Here is a 20,355-nt window from a genome sequence, read left to right as displayed (position 1 = left end):
TCTTCCACTCCAGGGAGGAACTTAAAGACCACTGAATATCCAAAGAGAGGGAGAGAATCCTCCATAGATTGAGGAAGGAAGGCTTGCCGCGAAGTGGAGGAGCAGAGTACGAATCAGACACTGTGGTGGGTGGAACCCAGAGACAGCACAGAGAATGTTGTAGCTTGGCGTAACAGAACCTGAAGCCAGAGAGGGGCCACTGAGGAAGGAAGCACCACCACCAATGAAGTCAAGAGCTACTAGCATCCTGGAACATAGACGGCAACGCTACCCGCAGTAGGAGACCACTTGAGTACCGCCACCAATAGGGCGAGAGAAGCCCGAAGCCCGAGAGGTGCCAACCAAGAGCATCCCCCAGGACAGGAAAACAAAACCAAACAAGCAAAGGTGTAAGAAGCCTGCGGTCTGCGATGTGCTCACCAAGAATGTAACCCAGGACAGGCAGAATGAAACCAAACAAAACCAACTGGGCCAAGACACCCAGAGCCCACCTGGGGCTAGAAAAAGGGCCAAACCACTGAAACATAAAAAAACAAGAACTGGACCGAGGAAGCCTAGCATCTACCCAAGGTCATGAGAAGTAAGTGCCCAGGAGGGCCCAGGAACAAACATTCTTGTACTCAGGAGTACCAAGTCTCCCGGTGTAGATATGCATTATCCATGGAAACGGAATCAAATCCGATGGTTTGTTGAGGGCATTGCTTTAAACAAAACAGCAACTTTGTGAGACATTTTTCTTTTGAAAACATTCTTTGGTTTGGAGACACAAAGGTCTCCCTGGGCACTGGGTGGAAGGTCAGAAACCAGCCATCACTACTTCCTGTGGTGGAGTAACTGTTAACTAAGCCAGAGCTTAGGAGCCTTCTTTTTCAATAAGCAGAGTAGTGTTCAGCTAGCTTAGGTTTGGGAGAGAGGACTGATTTCAGATTTTTGAGACATCCTGACAAACACTTTTTTGTTATTTTATAGGTTAGGGAACTCATTTTAGAAGCAGGGACTAGGACAGCTTTTTCTTTACTTTACTTAATGAAGCAGTGTTGAACTATGCCACTGTGGCCACCTCCTCTGTCTGACCTACCACAATTTACTGAGGGGTTTCTCAGCAGTGACAAACCTAGGATAGCAGCGGCTGAACTAGAGTATAATCAGCCACACAAACCTGCCTGCAACGGACGGAGTCCTTACAGCCAGCTTTCTGAGAAAACACAGGGAGCAGGGTGGCTTCTGAAAAACCCAATCCCTCAGAGGCTTAGGAGCACAACCAGATATGCATCTCTGATGATGCTTTTAAAAAGGAGGCTTCAGGGGAAAAGGTTAGCACACCAGTCATGAAAAATATTTAAAATACAAAAAAGAAACACTTTGGCACCCACACAGCAGGGACCACTTTTGGGTTTTTTGCACCCATACTCACAAGCTACTGCCCACCTAACAGAACCACTACATTGGAGGGGTCAATAGCTTTCAATAAAAGACAACCCCTCTACTATTAGTCCACGGGCCATTGATTCAATCCCCAATCCCCGTAGCAATTCCTGCTCCTACCCTTCACATAATAGTGCACGAAAAAGGTAATTTCTTCTGCACATCCGAGAGGTATTTCTTACAAATGGTTACCTTCACTTACACATGTAAAAGGCCATTCCTGAAAGTCAGGGGGGCAATTCCGCCCACGCACAGAAAAGGTAAATCTTCTGGTGTGCCCAAACTGTGAATCCTCTCCCACAGGTGTTTGTAGAAGCTTTTCTGTGACAGTCACTCTAAATTTGCATAATGTATTGCACTGAACTGAGACATGCAAGCCTTGCAGAATGATTCGCTGTAGGTATTGGAGCAATGTATTGGCTCAGCACTTCAGCTTCAAGTCTACACCTACAGAGATTTAAGATGCTGAAAACATTTAAAGACATCTACAATGTGAAGACTGGAAAGTATTTATGTATTTAAATTATAGCAGATGTAGAATCACAGGTGTGTGCGAGAGGCTAGAGTCCTTGAGTGGATGAAAGGACCCGACACATGATAGCTGGTGTTTGCAATGATCTAGATTATTGCTGTTTGTGGGTGAAGGCACCAACATATCACGTGCAGATGCAGGTTGCTTACCAGGCTTTCCTCGGGGGGCACAGGAACCAATTGCACTGTCTCTAGCGAGGCCCGCTGGCTCAGAAGGGGCTCCGGGCTGCAGCTCAGGATATTTTCACAAACTCCAGAAATATTCTGGCACTGAAGTGTGGAGGGATAGAAGAAAAGAAACTCAGTACAAAAAATGCCATGTTGAATCTTTGTCATAGGCATAGAGGCCACCCATACTCTGGCACACTGGAGGGTGTCCCACAGATTACCCAATCACAAGGCCCACTATGCATGCTCTCTGGAGCATCCACAGGAGGTTGGGCATAGATAGGCATGCTCTCTGAAATACATAGATGCTGGAATACAGACCATTCAGCAGCACACGTATATACAAACATAAGAAACAGACAGCTGTAGATCAGCAGACATATCAACAGACACAGAAAGGCATAATCAGAAAAAAGACGTTCCAAGTGAAAATAAAGATTTTTTTAAAATGACTGATTTAGAAAGACCAAGGGGGGGGAAAGTAAGTGTGTGTGTTAGTGTGTGTTAGTTAGTGTGTTCGTGTGTTAGTGTGTTAGTGTGTGTGTGTTAGTGTGTTAGTGTGTTAGTGTGTTAGTGTGTTAGTGTGTTAGTGTGTGTGTGTGTTAGTGTGTGTGTGTGTTAGTGTGTGTGTTAGTGTGTGTGTGTTAGTGTGTGTTAGTGTGTTAGTGTTTGTGTGTGTGTGTTAGTGTGTGTGTGGGTGTGTGTTAAGTATGCTGGGGCGAGAGGAGGTGGTGGGGGAGCAAGGATGAAAGGGAGGTTCGGGGGTGGGGAGGGTGAAACCCCCATAATTCATGGTATTTCTGCTTTCTGAGGGCAGCACAACATTGACCAAAATAAATCTGTCTTCTTTATGTGCAGTCTTCAAAAGGCGGAAATTTCACATAAGAAAAAAGTTTGCGTGCATAATCTGCAAACAAGGAAAAAGCGACTGATGTGAAGGCAGGCAGGCAGGCAAACTAACAAGTAAATAAATGCAGTCAGAAAATTGACAAAAACACTAGCAAACCAACTATATGGTTGGCTGTTGGGAAAGATTTCCCTTAGGTACAATTTTCCCATCATTTATGGACCCCCAACCTTTTTTTTTTGTTTGGCTAACCTAACCTGACTTTTCCAGGGGAGCACAGCCTTCAGCTGCACTCATCTGGGTTTTTGCTCATCGTTATGGGGAAACTGACATCCTTCAGATGGTCAGTACTGGGAAACTATGTTTCCCTTAGTCTTTGACTATGTTGCAATTTCTTGGTAACTTTTTATCTATGTGCCAGGTACTCGCAGTACAGAGCATAGGGGTCCTTTTGTTTTATGGCCCTAGACACCCTCTAAGGATTTTCTGGTGATTGTACAAGTGTTCCTAGGACGAACTGGTGGCAGCAGTTTACTTTTATAGTATTTTTTACTTCTTTTTAATTAACCATATCGCGTTTACTGCGTTTGGCTGAAGACTGTGGCCAGTGCCGAAAATGGCCATGCCACAAAGTCTTTTGTTCTGTCCTTTTGCCATTTTGTCCCTTTGCCTTTCCCCAGGTCGAGCTGACCCGGGAATCCCTTATTTGGGCATGCAGCCTACCACGAAAACCGCAACTTTAGTTGGCTCCTGCATGTCACGTTTGCTAGTGCCCAGGAAGAGGATGGGGACTGTCTGGTCCCAAAACACTACTTGTGCCAGTATGTCCGATATGCCTGACTGACTGGAATCACTGTGGGCCATGATTGGCCAATGCCTGGTGTGCATGCAAGAGAGCAGATCTTCCAGGGGTTATGCCAGATTTGCGCGCTAAACAAATCTTGGCTAAGGAAGGGGCTCTGCATCCATTCCAGGTCGATCAACTGAACTACCCTCAGAACTACAGAACGAGCCAAGTATCCGGAAATGCTAAAGCAGACCTATGGAACCGCCAGAGACATGCTAGAAGGTTTGGCACCCAGAGTCCGCAGTTGTCCCGTCGGACCACTGTTTTTGCATCGATCACTGAAGGCCTGCAAGGGCGCTTCAACTCCTTATAGTAGTGGGAACAAATACTCTCGGCACCTCCCAATTACCCCAGGGATGTCATTTAGAGGTCTCCCTTGCTACCCCTGTGGTCCGCCTTGCAACCTCTAATAAAAAGTAAAAAAAGAAATTCAAATGCATTTTATTTTTAAATGCAAGCTCCTGGGCTGTGGCCAGCCCCATGTGGCTCTTACTTCTGGAGTGACTGGCTTTCTTGTTCAAGCCTAATAAAAAATAAAATTAAAAAAACAGGGGTTCCACAAGTTGACCACTTACAGCAGTGACCCTAAACAAGAAAGAATAGGAATAACTAATAATTTGTCTTTCTGGAATTCTACACAATATTTGCTAAACTCATTAAAGGTTAATTTCAGGCACAGTTTAGGGGGTGAGACACTGATTTAGTCTGTTCTTAAACACCTCAACTCAGCCTTTCATTCGTCTGAAGTCGATAAATGAGTACCAACACATGTTGGGTGATATTGTATGTATATTTGTTCTATATAAAGAACTTAAGCGCAAGTGTTACATAATAAACACATCATTATCATTTGTCCACTGGGGGGGTCTGCTGCATTCACGGTAATTTGGTAACATGGGCCTATACACACCGATCTTAATGATACATATGGTGACCCATTCTTGTATGAAATGTATATCACTTTATAATGACATTGTAACCATATTGTGCGTAGTGTACTTAGTAACAATGCTATGTGATGCAACTTCCTGTTTTGTCAAGGGGTGAAAAGTCGTGTTCCATCGCTTCTCGTGATTCACTTCAGGGTGGGGTCAAATGTCATCACTTCCTGTGATGTCATCAGAGGTCAAGTGTCATGTGATGTCACTTACGCTACCCTGGCATTTTGGTGAAATGACGTCCCTGGATTACCCTACAAAAGAGCCTCATCAGAAGTGTTCCTGGGCCATCCAGCGAACTAACCAGCTTGAACTCAGGGGTATCGCATAGGGGCGCCGCTGTCCCGAGTTGACGAGGGGAATCGCTAGCTTGCAGTCCTGGGCCCTCTCTCACCAAATTTCGTAGTCCTCGCTCCTCTAGGTCACGCTTTAAGAGAGTGTGCCACGCCGCAAGCATTTGCGGTCCCGATGTCGCCCTGCTGTGGCGACGGTCGCTGCAGGAGCCTTGCCTGCCTGCCCACATGCGCCGAGACGTGCTGCACTGGAACATTCCTCTTTTCTTCATCAAGAGCTGAGAAAAGGCTACTGTTCCCCTTTACCGCCTTAGGTGAAACGTAACTGTATACATGTTAAATAGTGAAAGGTGTTTCTGGTAACTGTTTTATATTACTGTTCTTTATTAATAATTAAGGCCTATAATAAGTGTATGCATATTTTTGATATACACGTGTCCAAGTGTATTCTGTGGAGTTTTACTGTGTGCCCTCATTATGGGCTTCTGATCACGCTCACCCCTCCTGAGACTTAGTCTTGACCGCCTGCCAAGCTACCGTGATTGGTCTGGCCGGTCCAGAAGGTTCCCTGTTCCACTAAACTAGGGTGGCCTCCTAAACCTCTGCCCACCAGGTCAGAGTTTAGAAATCCATCTTAACATTGGCCAACTAATGCACAAACAGAACAACCCATGCACAGGCCGCTCAACCGGCATGAAAATACAGGCCAACCAATGGAAATACAGGCCAGCCAGATAATACAGGTCAACCAAAGAAAATGAAAGCCAACTGAAGAAAATACAAGCTAGCTGTAGAAATTACACATCAGTCTGTTGGATGGTTTTCTCTTTTTAGCAAGTTACCCTCCATTCATATGGATGCCCAACCTTTTTGCTTTGTTTTTTAAGTGCGTCCTGACTTTTTACAGTGAAGTGAAGCCTTCAGCTCCACTCCACTGCACCTTTGCTCATTGTTAAGGGGAAAATAACCCATCCTTAAGGCTGTCAGTGCTGGGAAACTAGGTTTCCCTTTTCTTGATACATGTTTTATTTTTTGGGTAACGTTTTATCATTGCACAATGCATCTTTAAATGCAGTGCAACAGTGTTTTTTTGTTTGACCCCAGACTACACTAGCCTTCACCACTCTCCATGCTATCTTGATTGGTTTCGCTACAGCTACCAGAGTTGTCCCTGTTCACAAACTAGGTTGGCCTCCTATAGATCGGTCCACCAGGCCAGGGTATAGAAATCCATCTCTTACAGTCTGATGTAAATACAGGCAGACCAACGAAAATGCAGACCAACCGAAGATGATACAAGCCAGCCCCTTTAGAATACAGGCCAATAAATCAGAGTACAGTTGAACCTTGACTAAAGAGCGACAGACTTGCATGGCCTCAGATACGAGTGTTTGTCTATTAAGGATGGCAAACTAAGGAGGTTGATACATGCCAGCCAACCATTATTGTTTGTCAAACTGAATGAGGTCAATAATGGTTCAGAACGATTGCAGACTATGAAACGACAGATACATACAATGATTTCTGAAGCGAGCTGTGTGCAAGATTAGGAGACTGCTCTCATGGTTGGTGCTAGGACTAGTGGGTGTACTGTGATTGATGTTCCCATAGAAAAGGAGGTGAGTAGTTCCAGAGAGCAGGCTTCCTGCTAGATTCCTTTTAGAGAGTACTTGTAAACAGAAACCAGGGTCACTGAATGTGGGAGGGGGGTTATCCTGGGTGCAGGGGATATCTCCAGACACAGTATTATAATAGAGAGAAGATGCAGCAGCATAGCTAATTTTAATTCAATGTTGTCTTTCTTAAATCAAAATGTCACAAACTAGAGAGGTGACAGCAGACTCCGGTTCTGGATTTGACAGCACTCTTGGTTCTGGATTCTTGGTCTTGGTGACTGAAGAAAAGAACTTGCAATGGATCTGGTGGTTGCCCTCGAGGAGTTGAATACCATGCATGAGATCTATGCACTGGCTCATTGGCGCCTTTTGCAAGGCTCAATTGAATGGCAGTTGTCGTGCAGTAGACTTTGCTTCAGTTCTCGGTCCTTGTCTTGGCTGAGGGGACTTTCAGGAGCGGGATCCAGACTCTGGAATTCCAGGAGGAAACCTGAAAGGTTTTGGGTAAAACCATGCGTCGGCTGACATTGCACCGCAGAATAGCACATGTCCCTGGGTATTGGCGAATTGTGGGCCGTGGAGGTCGCAGTTCCTTTAGCGAGGGCACAAAATGCAGTTAATCTTGAGTCTGGTTAGGCCCACCATTCCAACAGAGGAAGTTGTCCGCTTCAGAGATTCCCGGTCACACAGATGTTGAGGTCAGGACTGCAGCAGTTACCCAGGCAGCTCTGGCAGTCGCTGGAGGTGGCTGCAGATGCCCTGGTTCTTTAGCTCTTCAGTTCCACGGGTCAACTGCAGCACCCTTGTCTTTTATGTAGGAAAACTGGTTGAGCCCACCAATTGCCAGACAAGCCTTCATGCAAATCTGGGGGGGTGACTGTCCAAGGGGACCGCTAGTCTCCCAGTTCAAACCGGTTCCAGCAGGCACACTGTAGGACAAAGACATGGCGAGTTTCGGTTGCCTCCCCCACTTCTTGTCCTTTCCGACACGCGGGAACCCTTGGCAGGCTTTCCAAGGGGAACCTGCCAAAGACAAAAGACCATCAAGACCTCCCCCACCCAGGCAGGTAGAAAAAAGCTCAAGTAAGAACAAGTCATCATGAACAGGGTTTAAAAAAACCACCATTTAGTCAATGGAGACCCTAGTGCTCCTGTTGCAACTACGATTACACCCGGTGACAAAAGTCCACAAAAAGACATGCAAAAAGGTTCACTGCCATCACCAGCCTCTCGGATGAACTTTTAACAGTAACTAAAAGTTACTGGAAAAGGGACAAAATGGACAATGTATCCCCTCAGCACTCCACATAAGATGGGGGGTGCTGATCTAACAAAATAAAATACAGAAGGGACAAAAGGGTATCCCCCTGCCCTGGTAACTTGTGTTAATACAGGTAAAATAAAAAGGAAAGCTCAATAGCTTCCAGCAGCACTGCACAGAAAGTGCTGTGTGCTACTATAATAAAATATAGATGCCAGAACCCATGGAGGAAAGCAGGATTGACTTTTATATTTATACTGCACATATCCCAAAAGGGAGCCTGGCAGCAAACTGCATCCGGGCGCAGATGGAGTTATAATCGGATTTGGGTTGTATGACCGTGGCAGAATTGTTTGCGGCGGAATTGATCGTAGTCATTTACGCTGAAAATACAATTTTACCGCGGCCAAACTCACCAAACCCATGTCCCTCCAATTCCCTATACATCCCCCGAACCCCACTACTTACCTGTTCTCCATCCGCCGCCTCTCCCGGCGCCGCAGGGGCCCTTTTAATTTCTTTTTTTGGTCCCCACCTCCAATGTTCAGGAAGCGGGGGACACCCACACAACCCTCAAAGGCCAAAAATACCCAACATGGGGAGCGGGGAACACCCACGCAATCCCCGCTCCCGATGTGTGTTTTTTTTTTTTTTTATAATTGATCGAATGGAACTGGACGAATTTGGTCACATGTACCATTCGATCAATTATATTCCATCAATTTGGCTAATACCTTATAATCAAATAACAGTAGATTACCTATACCAGTTTACTAAGAGCTACTTGAACAGATATGTTTTCAGTTGCTTCCGAAAAGTTGTTAAAGAGTCAGTTTGCTGTAATTGTAGAGGAAAGGAGTTCTAGGCACGTGGGCCTACAGAGGAGAAACGTCTGTCACCCCAGGTGGTACTTTTGGTACGGGGATTTCTAACAAGCCCTTTCGCATGAATTTCTGTGTACAAGTGGGCTGGTGACTTACAATCCTGGATGTAAAATAAGGTGGAGCAAGGCCATGAATACATTTAAAAACGAGGCATACAATTGTATTTGCTGCTGCACTAGGAGCCAGTGAAGACTCTTCCAGAACTGTGCTATCGGTGCATTTTGTGGTAGTGAAAAAAATCAATCGCACTTATGAATTCTGCGTGACCTGAAGCTGCTAAAGTTGGCATTTCAGTATACCAGCCAACAGGGCGTCACAAAATAGTACAATTTGGTGTTCATAAGAGCTCCCTCCACCACTGGAGTATCTTTCTCAGAGATGAGAGGGAGTAAAGGTTTGGAAGTAACAGGCCTTAATGATTTGGTTGACCTGTAGGTTGCAACTCATACTGCACTGCCAAATACAACTACTGTCTGTGTATATTTAGTAGTCATTCCAAACAAGGTTGGACAGGTTACCAAGTCCAACACATTGGTCAATTTCTTTTTTGGACCAAGGACAATAATCTCCATCTTAGAAGGATTTAATTGGTGTTTATTGTCCAGCATCCACGATTTATTTTTTTTGGCGCATTTTAATATACGCTCCACTGCCTCCAGAGGCTGCCTTAGATGTACATATATCTGTGTATCGTCCGCATTTCAATGGTAACGCAGATCGAATTAGGCAAATATATTAAGTAATGGGTGGATGTATAGATTAAATGGTGTTGGAGACGAGGATGAAGCCTGTTGGACTCCACAGTTTACAGGCAGGGCTTTGGACAGGTAGAAGCCTGCCTTTACCTGTTGAGAGCGATTCGACAAAAAGGATGTAAACCATTGAATGGCCTTTTTGGACATATGTGCCAGTGATGAAAGTCTGGATTCAAGTATGCCGAGGTTCACTGTATCGAAGGCTGCCGACAGGTCAGGCATGACAAGCATGCTGATATCACCATTGTTGGCAGTCTCGAGAAGATCATCCGGGGCGCAAATTAGGGTGGTCTCTGTTCCGTGGCCTGCTCCAAATCCTGATTGGTAGGGGTCTAGGATGTTGTTTTCCTCCAGGAAGCTCTGTAACTGGGTCGTAAGAACACAGCTCCCTGCTGAGGGAGTCAGCAATGGTGTTCTTCACTCCTGCCCGATGCAACGGGACTTGGAACATCCCTTGGGCAACGGCCCAGTCCCATAGGTCCTGCGCCTCTTTGGAGAGCGCTGGGGATCTGTTGCCCCCCTGCTTCCGGATGTAGAACATTGCGGTGGTGTTGTCCATGAAGACCCTTATCACCTTGCCCTTAAGGGACGGAAGGAAGGACTTGAACCCAAAACACTGCCCATAGCTCCAGTACGTAGATATGCAACTATTTCTCCTCCGTTAGCCACAGCCCTCTTGCGTGGAGACCTCAGGGTTGCACGCCCCATACCTCCAGGGAGGCCTCCGTCGTGACTATCTCCTGATGAGGTGTGGTCTGGAAGTCCACGCCCACCGACAGATGTGTGCCGACTCCCCACCACAGTATCGCTCGACGGAAATCCTTGTCGAGAGAGATCTTGTCCTCAAAGCTTCCCAATACCTGGATCCAACGGGCGTCGAGGAACTCTTGCAGTGGCCGCATACGCAGTCTGCACAGCCGAATGAGGTATATGCATGACGACATTGTGCCAAGAAGGGACTTGATGGACCTCACCCATGCGATCTTCAGGGCCAACAGCAGTTGTACCTTGCCCAGGATGGCCGCTATCCTCTCCTCCGATGGCCACGCCAGGCATGACACTATGTTGAATCGAGACCGCAGAAACAGCGCGTCTTGCGATGGCACCAAGCAAGACTTTGCATAGTTCACTGAGAACCCCAGTTCCGTTAGCAGCTGGACAGTTTCCGCTGTGTGTGCGGTGGCGATCTCCCTCAATTTCACTCGGATGAGCCAGTCGTTTAGGTAGGGGTACACGTGGATCCCTCGTAGATGCAACTGCGCCGCCACTGGCGCCAGGCACTTGGTGAAAACCCTTGGCGCCGACTTCAATCCAAAGGGAAGGGGCTTGAACCGATAATGTTGCCCTTGAACCACAAAGCGCAGAAATGTATGGTGTCCCTTGTGAATGGGGATGTGAAAGTAGGCATCCTCCAAATCCGGCGATGATAGGAAATCCCCTTCTTCCAGCTGTCCCAGCACGTGCTGAAGGGGGACCATCCAAAACTTTTGGGATCTGATGTACTTGTTCAGACGGCGAAGGTCCAGAATGGGTCTCCAACCGCCCATCTTCTTCTTGACGAAGTACCGAGAGTACACTCTGGAGCCCCCAAGCCTATTTGGAACGAGCTCTATGGCGCCCTTCCTCAGCATGACCCACACACCTACAGCAGAAGCTGAGGGACGTGGTTTTCCTGCTTGGCTACTGGTGGTATGCAAGGACCCTTTCATTGGAATTCCAGGGTGTGTCCGTGGGCCACAGCGTCCAGCACCCGACGGTCAGTGGAGATGGACTTCCACACGCTGACGAAGTTCGCCAGCCGGCCTCCCACAAGGGTGCGCGGGTAGGGGCACGGCGTCATGGCCGGTACAATCTTGCTTCGCTGCAGTGGTGCTGTCTTGGGGACCTTGACAGCGACCTCCTCCGGACTTGAGCGGCCCCTGTAGGCCTCCTGGGCCGAAGAGCGGGACGGTTGACGGTAAGACGATGAGCTTCCGCCAAAACCCTTGAAGGAACCTTGGGATTTTCCTCCGGAGGTTGTTGCAGCGTGCCCAAGGCACGAGCCATCTCCGTATCCGCCTTGATGGCCTGAAAGGACTCGTCCACAGTCATTCCGAACAAATTATCCGAGTCAAAGGGCATGTCCAATACCCTCGACTGCACCTCCTGGCAAAAGTTGTTGGCCTTCAGCCGTCCCCGGAGACAAAGGCAAAAGCTGTTGCCCAACTGGCGGAATCCTGTGTCGCCAATGTCCATGGCCACTGTGATGGCATGGTCCAATGCCACCTCGCCCCCCTGCAGGATCTCCAATAATTCCCCCCTCTTATCATCGGGAAGGAAGTCCAGGAGGGGAGCAATCTTGAACCAGAGCTCCCTGTCGCGGCGTTCCACTATGGCAAGGGCGTTGGCCGCCTTGATAGTCGTCGCTGCCGATATGATGGCTCATCATCCCATGGCATCCAACTCTTCTCCTCGCTGTTCGGGGGGAAAGGAGGTCGCTAACGCAGCCGAGCCAGAGGATTTCTTGCTCGCCGCCACCGAGACTACTGAATCCAGGGAAGCCTGGGTCCTCAAATACTTGGGTGCAGAATCCTGCACTGTGTACTTCTTTTTCTACCCGTCCCTCTTCGCCGGGGCCGAGGACGGGTTTTTCATAAGGGGCAGTCCCTAGTCCCAAATGTCCATCAGAGGAATCGACAGCACAGTCTTCCCCCTTGCGTTGCGGCGCTGGTACAGGAAACCCTCTTTCTTCCTTTCATCGGGGGTCAGCTGAAACAGGTCCGAGGCCCTAGGGATCATGGAATGGAATGAGCTGATCTCGTCGGGCGGTGAGGCTCTGGATGGCGGAGATGGGAGGTCTCCTAACCCGCCGTCGCCGTCGTACGTGCCCGTTCCCGCCGTGTCGGGGTCCATATCCTCCCTTGGCAGAGGAGAGGAGGGCAACGGGATAAAAGGTGGTGGAGTGTGCACTTCTTGGTGGGGGGGTGCACCTGATGGCCCCAGTGCCGCAGGATCTACCGGCGTTACAGGATCCTCCGTCGGCGGGAGGGTCATCCTCGTCCGAATCTCCGAACACAATGTGTGAAGTGCCTGGAAGATGTACACCGAAATGTCTGCCGGGGGTTGAGGTGGTTGCTGAGGTGGCAGAAGTGGGAGCGACAGAGGCAGCGGTGTAGGGTTCTCCAACTCCTCCACAGCATGCTACTCCTCGTCGGTCTTGTTGCCACTCTCGACGTCTCCCTCGTCTGGATCCCTCCCGTAGGACTTGGCCTCGACGGATTTCTTCTCCACGATGGTCTGGAGAGTAGAAAGCTCCTCCTCCGAGGAGATGTGTGTGTCCTGCAGGACTACCGTGCCCCCCTTCTTCTTGACCAGGGGAGACTGTTTCTGGGAGATGATGGGCATCACCTTCTCTGTCGTCTTCTCTGTGGGCTGAAACAACAATTCCCTCCTGGCAGGCAGGGAAGCTCTCGCCTTGAGGACCGTACCCTGCAAATCCACATCAGCAGCCTTCGCTAGGGACACCACCACGCCGTCGATGGAAAGTTTTGCTGGGTGAATCTGGACCTGCACGACCTTGGTCGAGCCCAGGACCTTCACCTTTGGGGGAGGGTCAGCGCCCCACTCCCCCTTGTCCTTCTCCGATGGGTCCTTCCGTGGGTTCTCCAGAACCTTACCTGGGTGGTCCGACTTTCTCTTCTTCCCCGAACCGGAGCGTTGGCTCGTGGTCATAGGTGCCAGAGACGCTGTGCCCACCCTGGCCGCCAGGGAGCCCGGTGCAACAGTGCTCCCGGTGCCCGTGGACTCGCAGTGCTTGGCCTTAAATTGGGCCCCCGTTGCCGGGGAGCCCTCAAAGGTCTTAGAAGACCACTCTGACTTCTTGTGGTTGGGGGAGACATGCTGCCGGGACCCACTTGCCGCAGGGGCCTGGGCCTGGAGCCACTCGGTGAGTCACCTGCGCCGGTCCTTCATGGTGCGGGGGACCATATCCTGGCAAAACGCACACAGTCTTCCATGTGCGTTTGGTCTGAATGCAGGCAGTAGAGTGGCCATCGTCCACGTAGATGTTCCGAGGGCCGCATCCTGGACAAATCCTGAACAGAGGTGTACAGTCTTCCTTCTCCTCTGCCATCTCCACGTGGGGTAGGCCTTGAAGAAGCTTCAGAAATAGTCCAAGAAGACATTCGACGAAAAAGTGCCCTTTAGGGACGCTGAAGAAATTGGTCCCCGTAGAGTAAGTAGAACTCTTAGAAAAATAAAATCACAAAACGCAGTTAAAGCTTGAGAGCTAAGCACGAGGACTCCCAACACTTGAATGTGCGGTAAAAATCAGAAGATGGTTGCAAGAGGAGGGGCAGTCATTGGCTGAGGGCAGTATGACCCAGAGACCAGTGATTGGCTGTTAGGAGAAAGACAGTTCTGAAGTGCAACTGAAACTGATTTTCTCTTTAGCGAGTATCCCAGCCTGACGACGGGGAATATTCATGAGCATGTGAATCCATTTTTTGCAACTTTCCCTCCATAGCATCCTATGGAATCCCATTCTTTTTGCCCCATTTTTTATCTTGTCTGACATTTTGGAGGGAAGTAAAGCCGTCAGCCTCACTTCCCTTTTGCTCACTTGTTATGGGGAAACTGAGCAGTCTCTCAGACTTTCATTACTGGGAAACAGTTTCTCTTTTGAATTCTTTTATTAGTAGTGCAAGTGGGATATTTTTGTATGACACTAGCTTTTTACACATGGTATTTTTGGTTACTTTTATATGTGCCTAACGACAATTTGGTGGCATCAGTTACATTTTTGCTGGATACATTCGCATTTACCGCTTATGGCTACTAAACCTGGTGAGTGCCCTAAAAGTGCTGTGGCACAAGATTTCTGCTTGTTGTTTGGCCATATTGTAGTTTGTCCTTTTTGCCTTTTCAGGTCAGAGAAGGCCATGCACTTTCCCTGGAAAGCGCGTGTGTGTGTGTGTCTGTCTGTCTGTCCCGGGATGGGGGCTGAGTGTGTCTGGTCCCAGTCCACATCACTGGTATCAGAAAGTCAGCTACTGGGGCAGATGTAAAACCAGTAATTGTCCCCGAACTACTGGCTGTTTGAATGGTGCAGATCATGGTTATGAAAGATTTCTCTTTTGGTATCTTTCCCTCCATAGTTCTATGGATCCCCAATGTTTTTGATTGGTGTTGAACCTACTCTGACTTTTTGAAGTAAATAAAGTCTTCAGCTTCTCTTCCCTTTTATATGGAGAAATTGATCAGTCATCCAGATCAGTACTGGGAAACTGTGTTACTGTGACAAATTAACTTATGGGGCACCAGTGGTCCTGGGATCAAAATCGGTTTCTAAACCATCAATCAACCCCACACCTCAAGTGCACCAGTAGGTATCTGAACAGATTGGAATACAAGTGAATTAAAAGACCCCCGTGTCCAATTTTGGTAACATGGACGGAACTGCAGGCTGATCTCCACAAGGTCGTGGATCGTTGGTTAGTTGCAACACAGCAAAAATACAATTACCCAATGATAAAAGGGACTGCCCAGTCAAGGTTGTATACAAATATCTACTTTATTATTACTATAACAGACAGTTCTAGCACACTACTAAATACAACCCACCCTGTAAAGGAACACAGAGTAGAGACAGTTTCACGAAGGAAAGGGATGCACTCTGCATACTGACTGGAGGGTAGTTGGTAAAGTAATCAGTCTTACTGTTCAAGATTATTTGTTTTCAGCACCAAGGGGGTCACAGGGTCTTAACTGTCTCTAGTGGACCATCAGAGAAGGACCAGGGGGGCAGAAGCACAACGTACCTGGTGCAGAAGAGGTTCTTGGTGCTGGACAGCGTCGAGGCAGTTCCAAGGTGCGTCACAGCCCTTGAGACAGTTAGTTGCAGGAGACAGCTCCGGGTACCAGGTGGCAGGCAGTTTGGCAAGTGAGGCTGGACGGACGTCTGCAGGCTGTCCGGTGCGGCGGCTCTGGGCCAAGAATCATTTTCTTTGTGCTGGTTGGTGGATCCGGAATGCTGGTCGTGGCGTCTCAGATGTCTCGAAAATGTCCTTAAAAGACGGATGCTGGATGATGCTTGTTTTGCACTTGTCCTAGCTTCTTCACATGGCTCGTGTCCTTTCAAGGCGGGCGGCCCAAAGCTTAGGAGAGTGTTTGCAGGCAACAGCCTACTCCTTAGTTCAGATACTCTCAGGCACTTCCTACCTAGGAAGCTTGCTGGCAGAACCTAGCAGGGCACGCTATGTGCTGGCTGGATACCGGTTCTGGAGCTGCTGGACGAGTCCTCCGAGTCCAGTATCTCCCTCTGTTCCCTGAGAGATGTTTAGGGGAGGGATCTTGCTTCCCTCTTGGAATTCCTGGCCTTCTTTCACTGGCAGAAGATGTAAGGTAGACTATCTTCAGCTCGGGTCGAAATGAGTCGTCGTCCTTGCTCCTTTCGAAGTCTTCAGATCTGCTAAGCGAGGCGTTCAGCCTTCTTTTAAAGCCAAATGGGCCCCAGTGATTGGTGAAGGTTAAGCCCACCTTAATGAACCAATCATGGGTCCCCACCAACAATCTTCTGATATGCATGAGGCCAGGACCAGAATGCTCTGCAACAGGACAGACAAGGGGGTGACAACATATACCCAAGTCCCACCCATCTCCCTGTCTGTTGTAGATCAAAGTGTCTCTCTGGTTAACTGAACCCTCTGTGACTCTTGATTAAAGTGCAGGGTTACCTTGAAGTTTGTGCTGGGAGCAGACTTCCCGTCTCCCCCAAACCACATACGTTTCCCCCCTGAAAGGGGTCAGCTCTGCAGGGGTTTGCCTAGGGTAATTAGTGACCTAGACATTAATTTCACTGCCTTTCATACAGAGTGGCGGGAACTAGCTACAAGTTGACACATTGCATACCAAAGGGGTGTTAGCCTAGCCTTTCCTGTTGTCTATTCTGGCAACCAAGCCCCTTCAGGCTTGCTTCAATTGTCTCTCATTAGTATTCACTGCCTCCAGCCAGAGGACAAAGGAAAGCAGATCCATAGGGCCTTCGATATTGAAATTAGGCTTATCATTCCTTTTCATTATTAAAACATTTTTTTAAAGTCCAGGAAAGTGCACTCTCCCTGTGCAAATGGTCGAATTCTTCACAGTTACCCTTTTATCTTTTACGTTTTTGTAACATTGCACACGGCATCTTACAATGCATTGGAATGAGGATACCTTATTTCACCCTAGTTAGTTACACTTGGGATTTTGGTCACTTTTATAAGTGCCTGAAGACAAGCTGGTGGCAGGTGATCTACTTTTACAATGTTTGCATCCTTTCTAGTGTGCACATTCGCATTTACCGCGTATGGCTACTAAACGTGGCTAGTGCCCTAAAATGGCAGTCACACTCTATTTTCACTTGTTCATTAGCCATATTGTTTGGCTTTCTCCCTGGTCAGGAACTCCCTTATAAATTCATGCCCTTGCCCGGGAAAGCTGCTGCCTTGGAGTGTGTGTATGTGTGTGGCCCAGGAAGTGGGTAGGACTGTCTAGTCCCATTTCACATATATGGTGCTAGTGAGTGTAGGTGTGAGGCATGAGTGAAACCAATAGTTGTCCCTCTTTGGACAACTACTGGCTATTTGTATGATGCAGATCCTTACCATTCGTGGGCTTGGACTTGCTTCCAGGCTGGATTTTGGATAAGATGAGGACTCCTGCATCCATTTCTTCTGGTCAGCACTGGAGCCAAGAATTCTTCGTAGATTAACAGCCGACTGACGATAAAAAAAAAAAGAGTCATGAAGAGGCATGGCATCCCATCCTGTGTGTGGCCGGGTAAAGCCCTGTTGGACTACCTGATCTCTGAAGACCCTGAGCAGTGTTTCAGTCCTTGGACTAGTGGGACCAACTAGTCTTGACACTGTTAAGAATTCAGCCATCCTGATCCTTTGGGCGTGTCCCTGGACCACCAGTTGACTGACCTGCTCTCTTGTGGGCTAATTCGATAGAAGCACTGGTGTTCTGCAATTGCACCCAGAACTTTGTGATCACCAGCTTGTGACAAGTCATTTTTCCTGTGAATTACAACTGTACAACCTCAAGGTATCCAGTCTTGGGGAAGCTTCTTCAACCGCGACTGGAAGGTCACCTATCGACATCTGTGTGCAGTGGCTATTGTTAGAACTCACCTCCCCCATCCTGTGAAGTGTCTTGAAGACGCATTAGTGAATCTTGCATTTCTTCATCGCCACAGGTTGCATCTTGCATCTGGGCCAATCTGTGCATCCACAGAACCTGGACACCTCTCACCAGAACCAACAGCAGGAATTCCAACCTCCAATGACCCCCACTCGACCCATCAAGTCATCTTGGGGAGTCGGGGGCATCCGTAAACGCAACACAGTCGTCTTTCCCTGTCCTCCATAGGATAACTTTCGGAACCAGTACCTTTGTATCCTTACAGTCAATTCCACTGCCTTTTGGTCATTGAACCTGGGTGGTATCAGCAAGATAAGAACACAGTTTGCTTACCTTTATTTATCTTCTTGGAACAATCACCATCACAAGTAATTAGAACTTACCTCCAAAGACTCATTCCTTTGACTTTTGGCCTTACGTCACCTTTCTTCTTTGGGAGTGGACTGCTGAAATTAGGGACTGCTGAAGTTAGGGAAATTCACTTGTGACCTGTTTCCAACTTTACTGCATTCCTTTACTTACTACAAATGAAAAACAGTGCTATATAAATAGCTACTATAATATTTCCTGTATTGATTAAGCCATTTGAATGCATCTTAAGAACCCATAGTGAATGTATATAAGTTTATTGAGTATTTTGCAATGATACACCCTGCCAGCTTCATTTATTAGTGTGTATAAAGGCAGAGAGTAAATATGTATATTTGTATGCATTCCTGTTTAAAGTGAATTGTGTGCTTCACTGTGTGGACTCATTGTGGAACTGTGATGTCACTCACTCTCCTCAGAAGAGCCTGACTGCTTGATTGGGTTTTGGCTTACCTCTCAAGAGCCCCCTGTTCCCCATAACTAGGATGGCCTTCTATAATCTGTCCACCAGGACAGATTCTAGAAATCCATCTCAACCGTCCTTGCCATTGGTGGGCTTGGACCCCTGCAGCCATTCTTCAGATCTACATCGGAGCCAAGAATCTTTTGAATGTGAGCAGTGTGTTGATGACCAGAGGACAATTTTGGCAGTGGCCAGCAACCTCTCCAGTGACCAACCCGGTAAAGCACTGCTCTTCTGCCTCTGAGGACCCTTGGGAGTGTGCTTCAGACCTTGGACTAGTGGAAACCACTAGTCTTAATGTCTTCTCGAGGATCCAGCCTCTCAGAGCCTTCAGAAGTGTCGCTAGACTGCCCAGTGGACTGACCAGTTCCCTTGTTGACTACCTCACCCGAAGCATCCCCATTTCACATTCAAGCCCAGCACTTGGTGGTCGCAAGCTTGTGCCACAATTCATGTTTTCCCTTATTTCAACTTTCTATCTTCAAGGGAACATGTCCTGGAGCAGCTCTTGTGACTGTGACTGGAAGGACGGCTGTTGTCGCCTGTAAATGGGGATACTCGCTGCAACTCGCCTTCCTCCATCCTGGAAGTGTCCGGAACAGGTCTGCATCATTGGAATCTGCATTTCTTTGACATGGATAGCATGTTGCAGTTGAACCCGAATAGAAGAATTCTCGAACCTGCAACTCCTGGGCACTTCTAGGACAGAAAAATGCACTCCCAGAAACCTTCAGTTGACCCATACCTGTGAGGAAATCGGAGGCAGGGGGTAAGTAAGCATCACTGTGCCCGTCCTCCATATAATAACATTGGGAACAAGCCCCCTTGTCTCCCAACTCCCTCACCTTTTTCGTCGAACCTGGGTGAGTGTCCTGTTTGGGGCCAAGTTCGGATCTACCTTGTCACTCCTATGTAGGTCATTTTATGATATAAAGTGGTGAAGTTTAATTGACCAATTAATACTTCGGATAGCTTATTGATGTTTATAAGGACCAAAAGGACCACAAGTCATAACTACAGCAGAGAACAATCAGGATCGAATGAGTTGGTCATTTAGCAGAAGGGCAAAACAATTAACGAAAGCCGGTTCATATTGGCTATGCCGATTGCATGTTTAGAGGTTCACACCACTGTCGAGAACATTTAAAAACTGAACGGGAAAAGAAGGGTGGCTACTGAGGTAGGGAAAAAAAGTTAATGCTAAAATACAAAATTAAAGTCCGAGAACAAATGCATCAATTGCTTTTAATTTCAAACGTTAAAATAGTCCAAACCAACAATATCCAGGTGTGCTAGCGCCTATCAGTGTTTCGCACCATGTGGCACTTCTTCAGGAGACTTAAAATAATAATCTTTGTCTAATAATGGCAGCGTGTAGCCGGTGTCTCTGTGGCCCTGCGTGAAAACTTCATAATATTAAATGCAATGTATTGATTTGTTTTTCGATTTCGGAAGTTGCTTTATACAGAAACGTTGCATCTGCAAATACTTATCCTTTTTAGTAGAAACCCCTTATGTTTTCCTTATCTTTTCGTTTAGACACTCAGGAGAAGAGAAAAAAAGGTCTGATGCGAAGAGGAATTAAAAACAAAACTGCATTTTGCCAAAATGTACTCACTGCTTTGTTAACTAATATATTACTACCTAAATCAGGAATTTTCCTTATTCGTGGAAGCTAGATACCATTCGATAAAACAGGCCCGTGTGTTACTAGCCAATGACATGAACAGAAATATGCATTCAAAGAGTATTCAGGGCCAGCGAACAACCTCTACAAACGGATCTGATGACAACA

At 47.6% G+C, this 20,355-nt stretch overlaps 1 protein-coding gene across 2 annotated transcripts in view; it reads right to left on the bottom strand.

The window, feature by feature from the left end:
• The window catches only part of CNKSR1 (connector enhancer of kinase suppressor of Ras 1), a 415,561-nt gene that overhangs the window by 251,795 nt on the left and 143,411 nt on the right, over nucleotides 1-20,355 (bottom strand). For both annotated transcript variants that reach the window (XM_069622809.1, XM_069622810.1), the window contains exon 6: nucleotides 2,107-2,226. In XM_069622809.1, the coding sequence (XP_069478910.1) occupies nucleotides 2,107-2,226 (120 nt within the window). The remainder of the gene's footprint in view (nucleotides 1-2,106; nucleotides 2,227-20,355) is intronic.

Source organism: Ambystoma mexicanum, chromosome 11, assembly GCF_040938575.1.
Source record: "Ambystoma mexicanum isolate Mex_15411 chromosome 11, UKY_AmexF1_1, whole genome shotgun sequence".
Lineage (NCBI taxonomy): Eukaryota > Metazoa > Chordata > Amphibia > Caudata > Ambystomatidae > Ambystoma > Ambystoma mexicanum.
The sequence above is the reverse complement of the archived record's forward strand: the minus strand, read 5'-3'. Positions and strand labels throughout refer to the sequence as shown.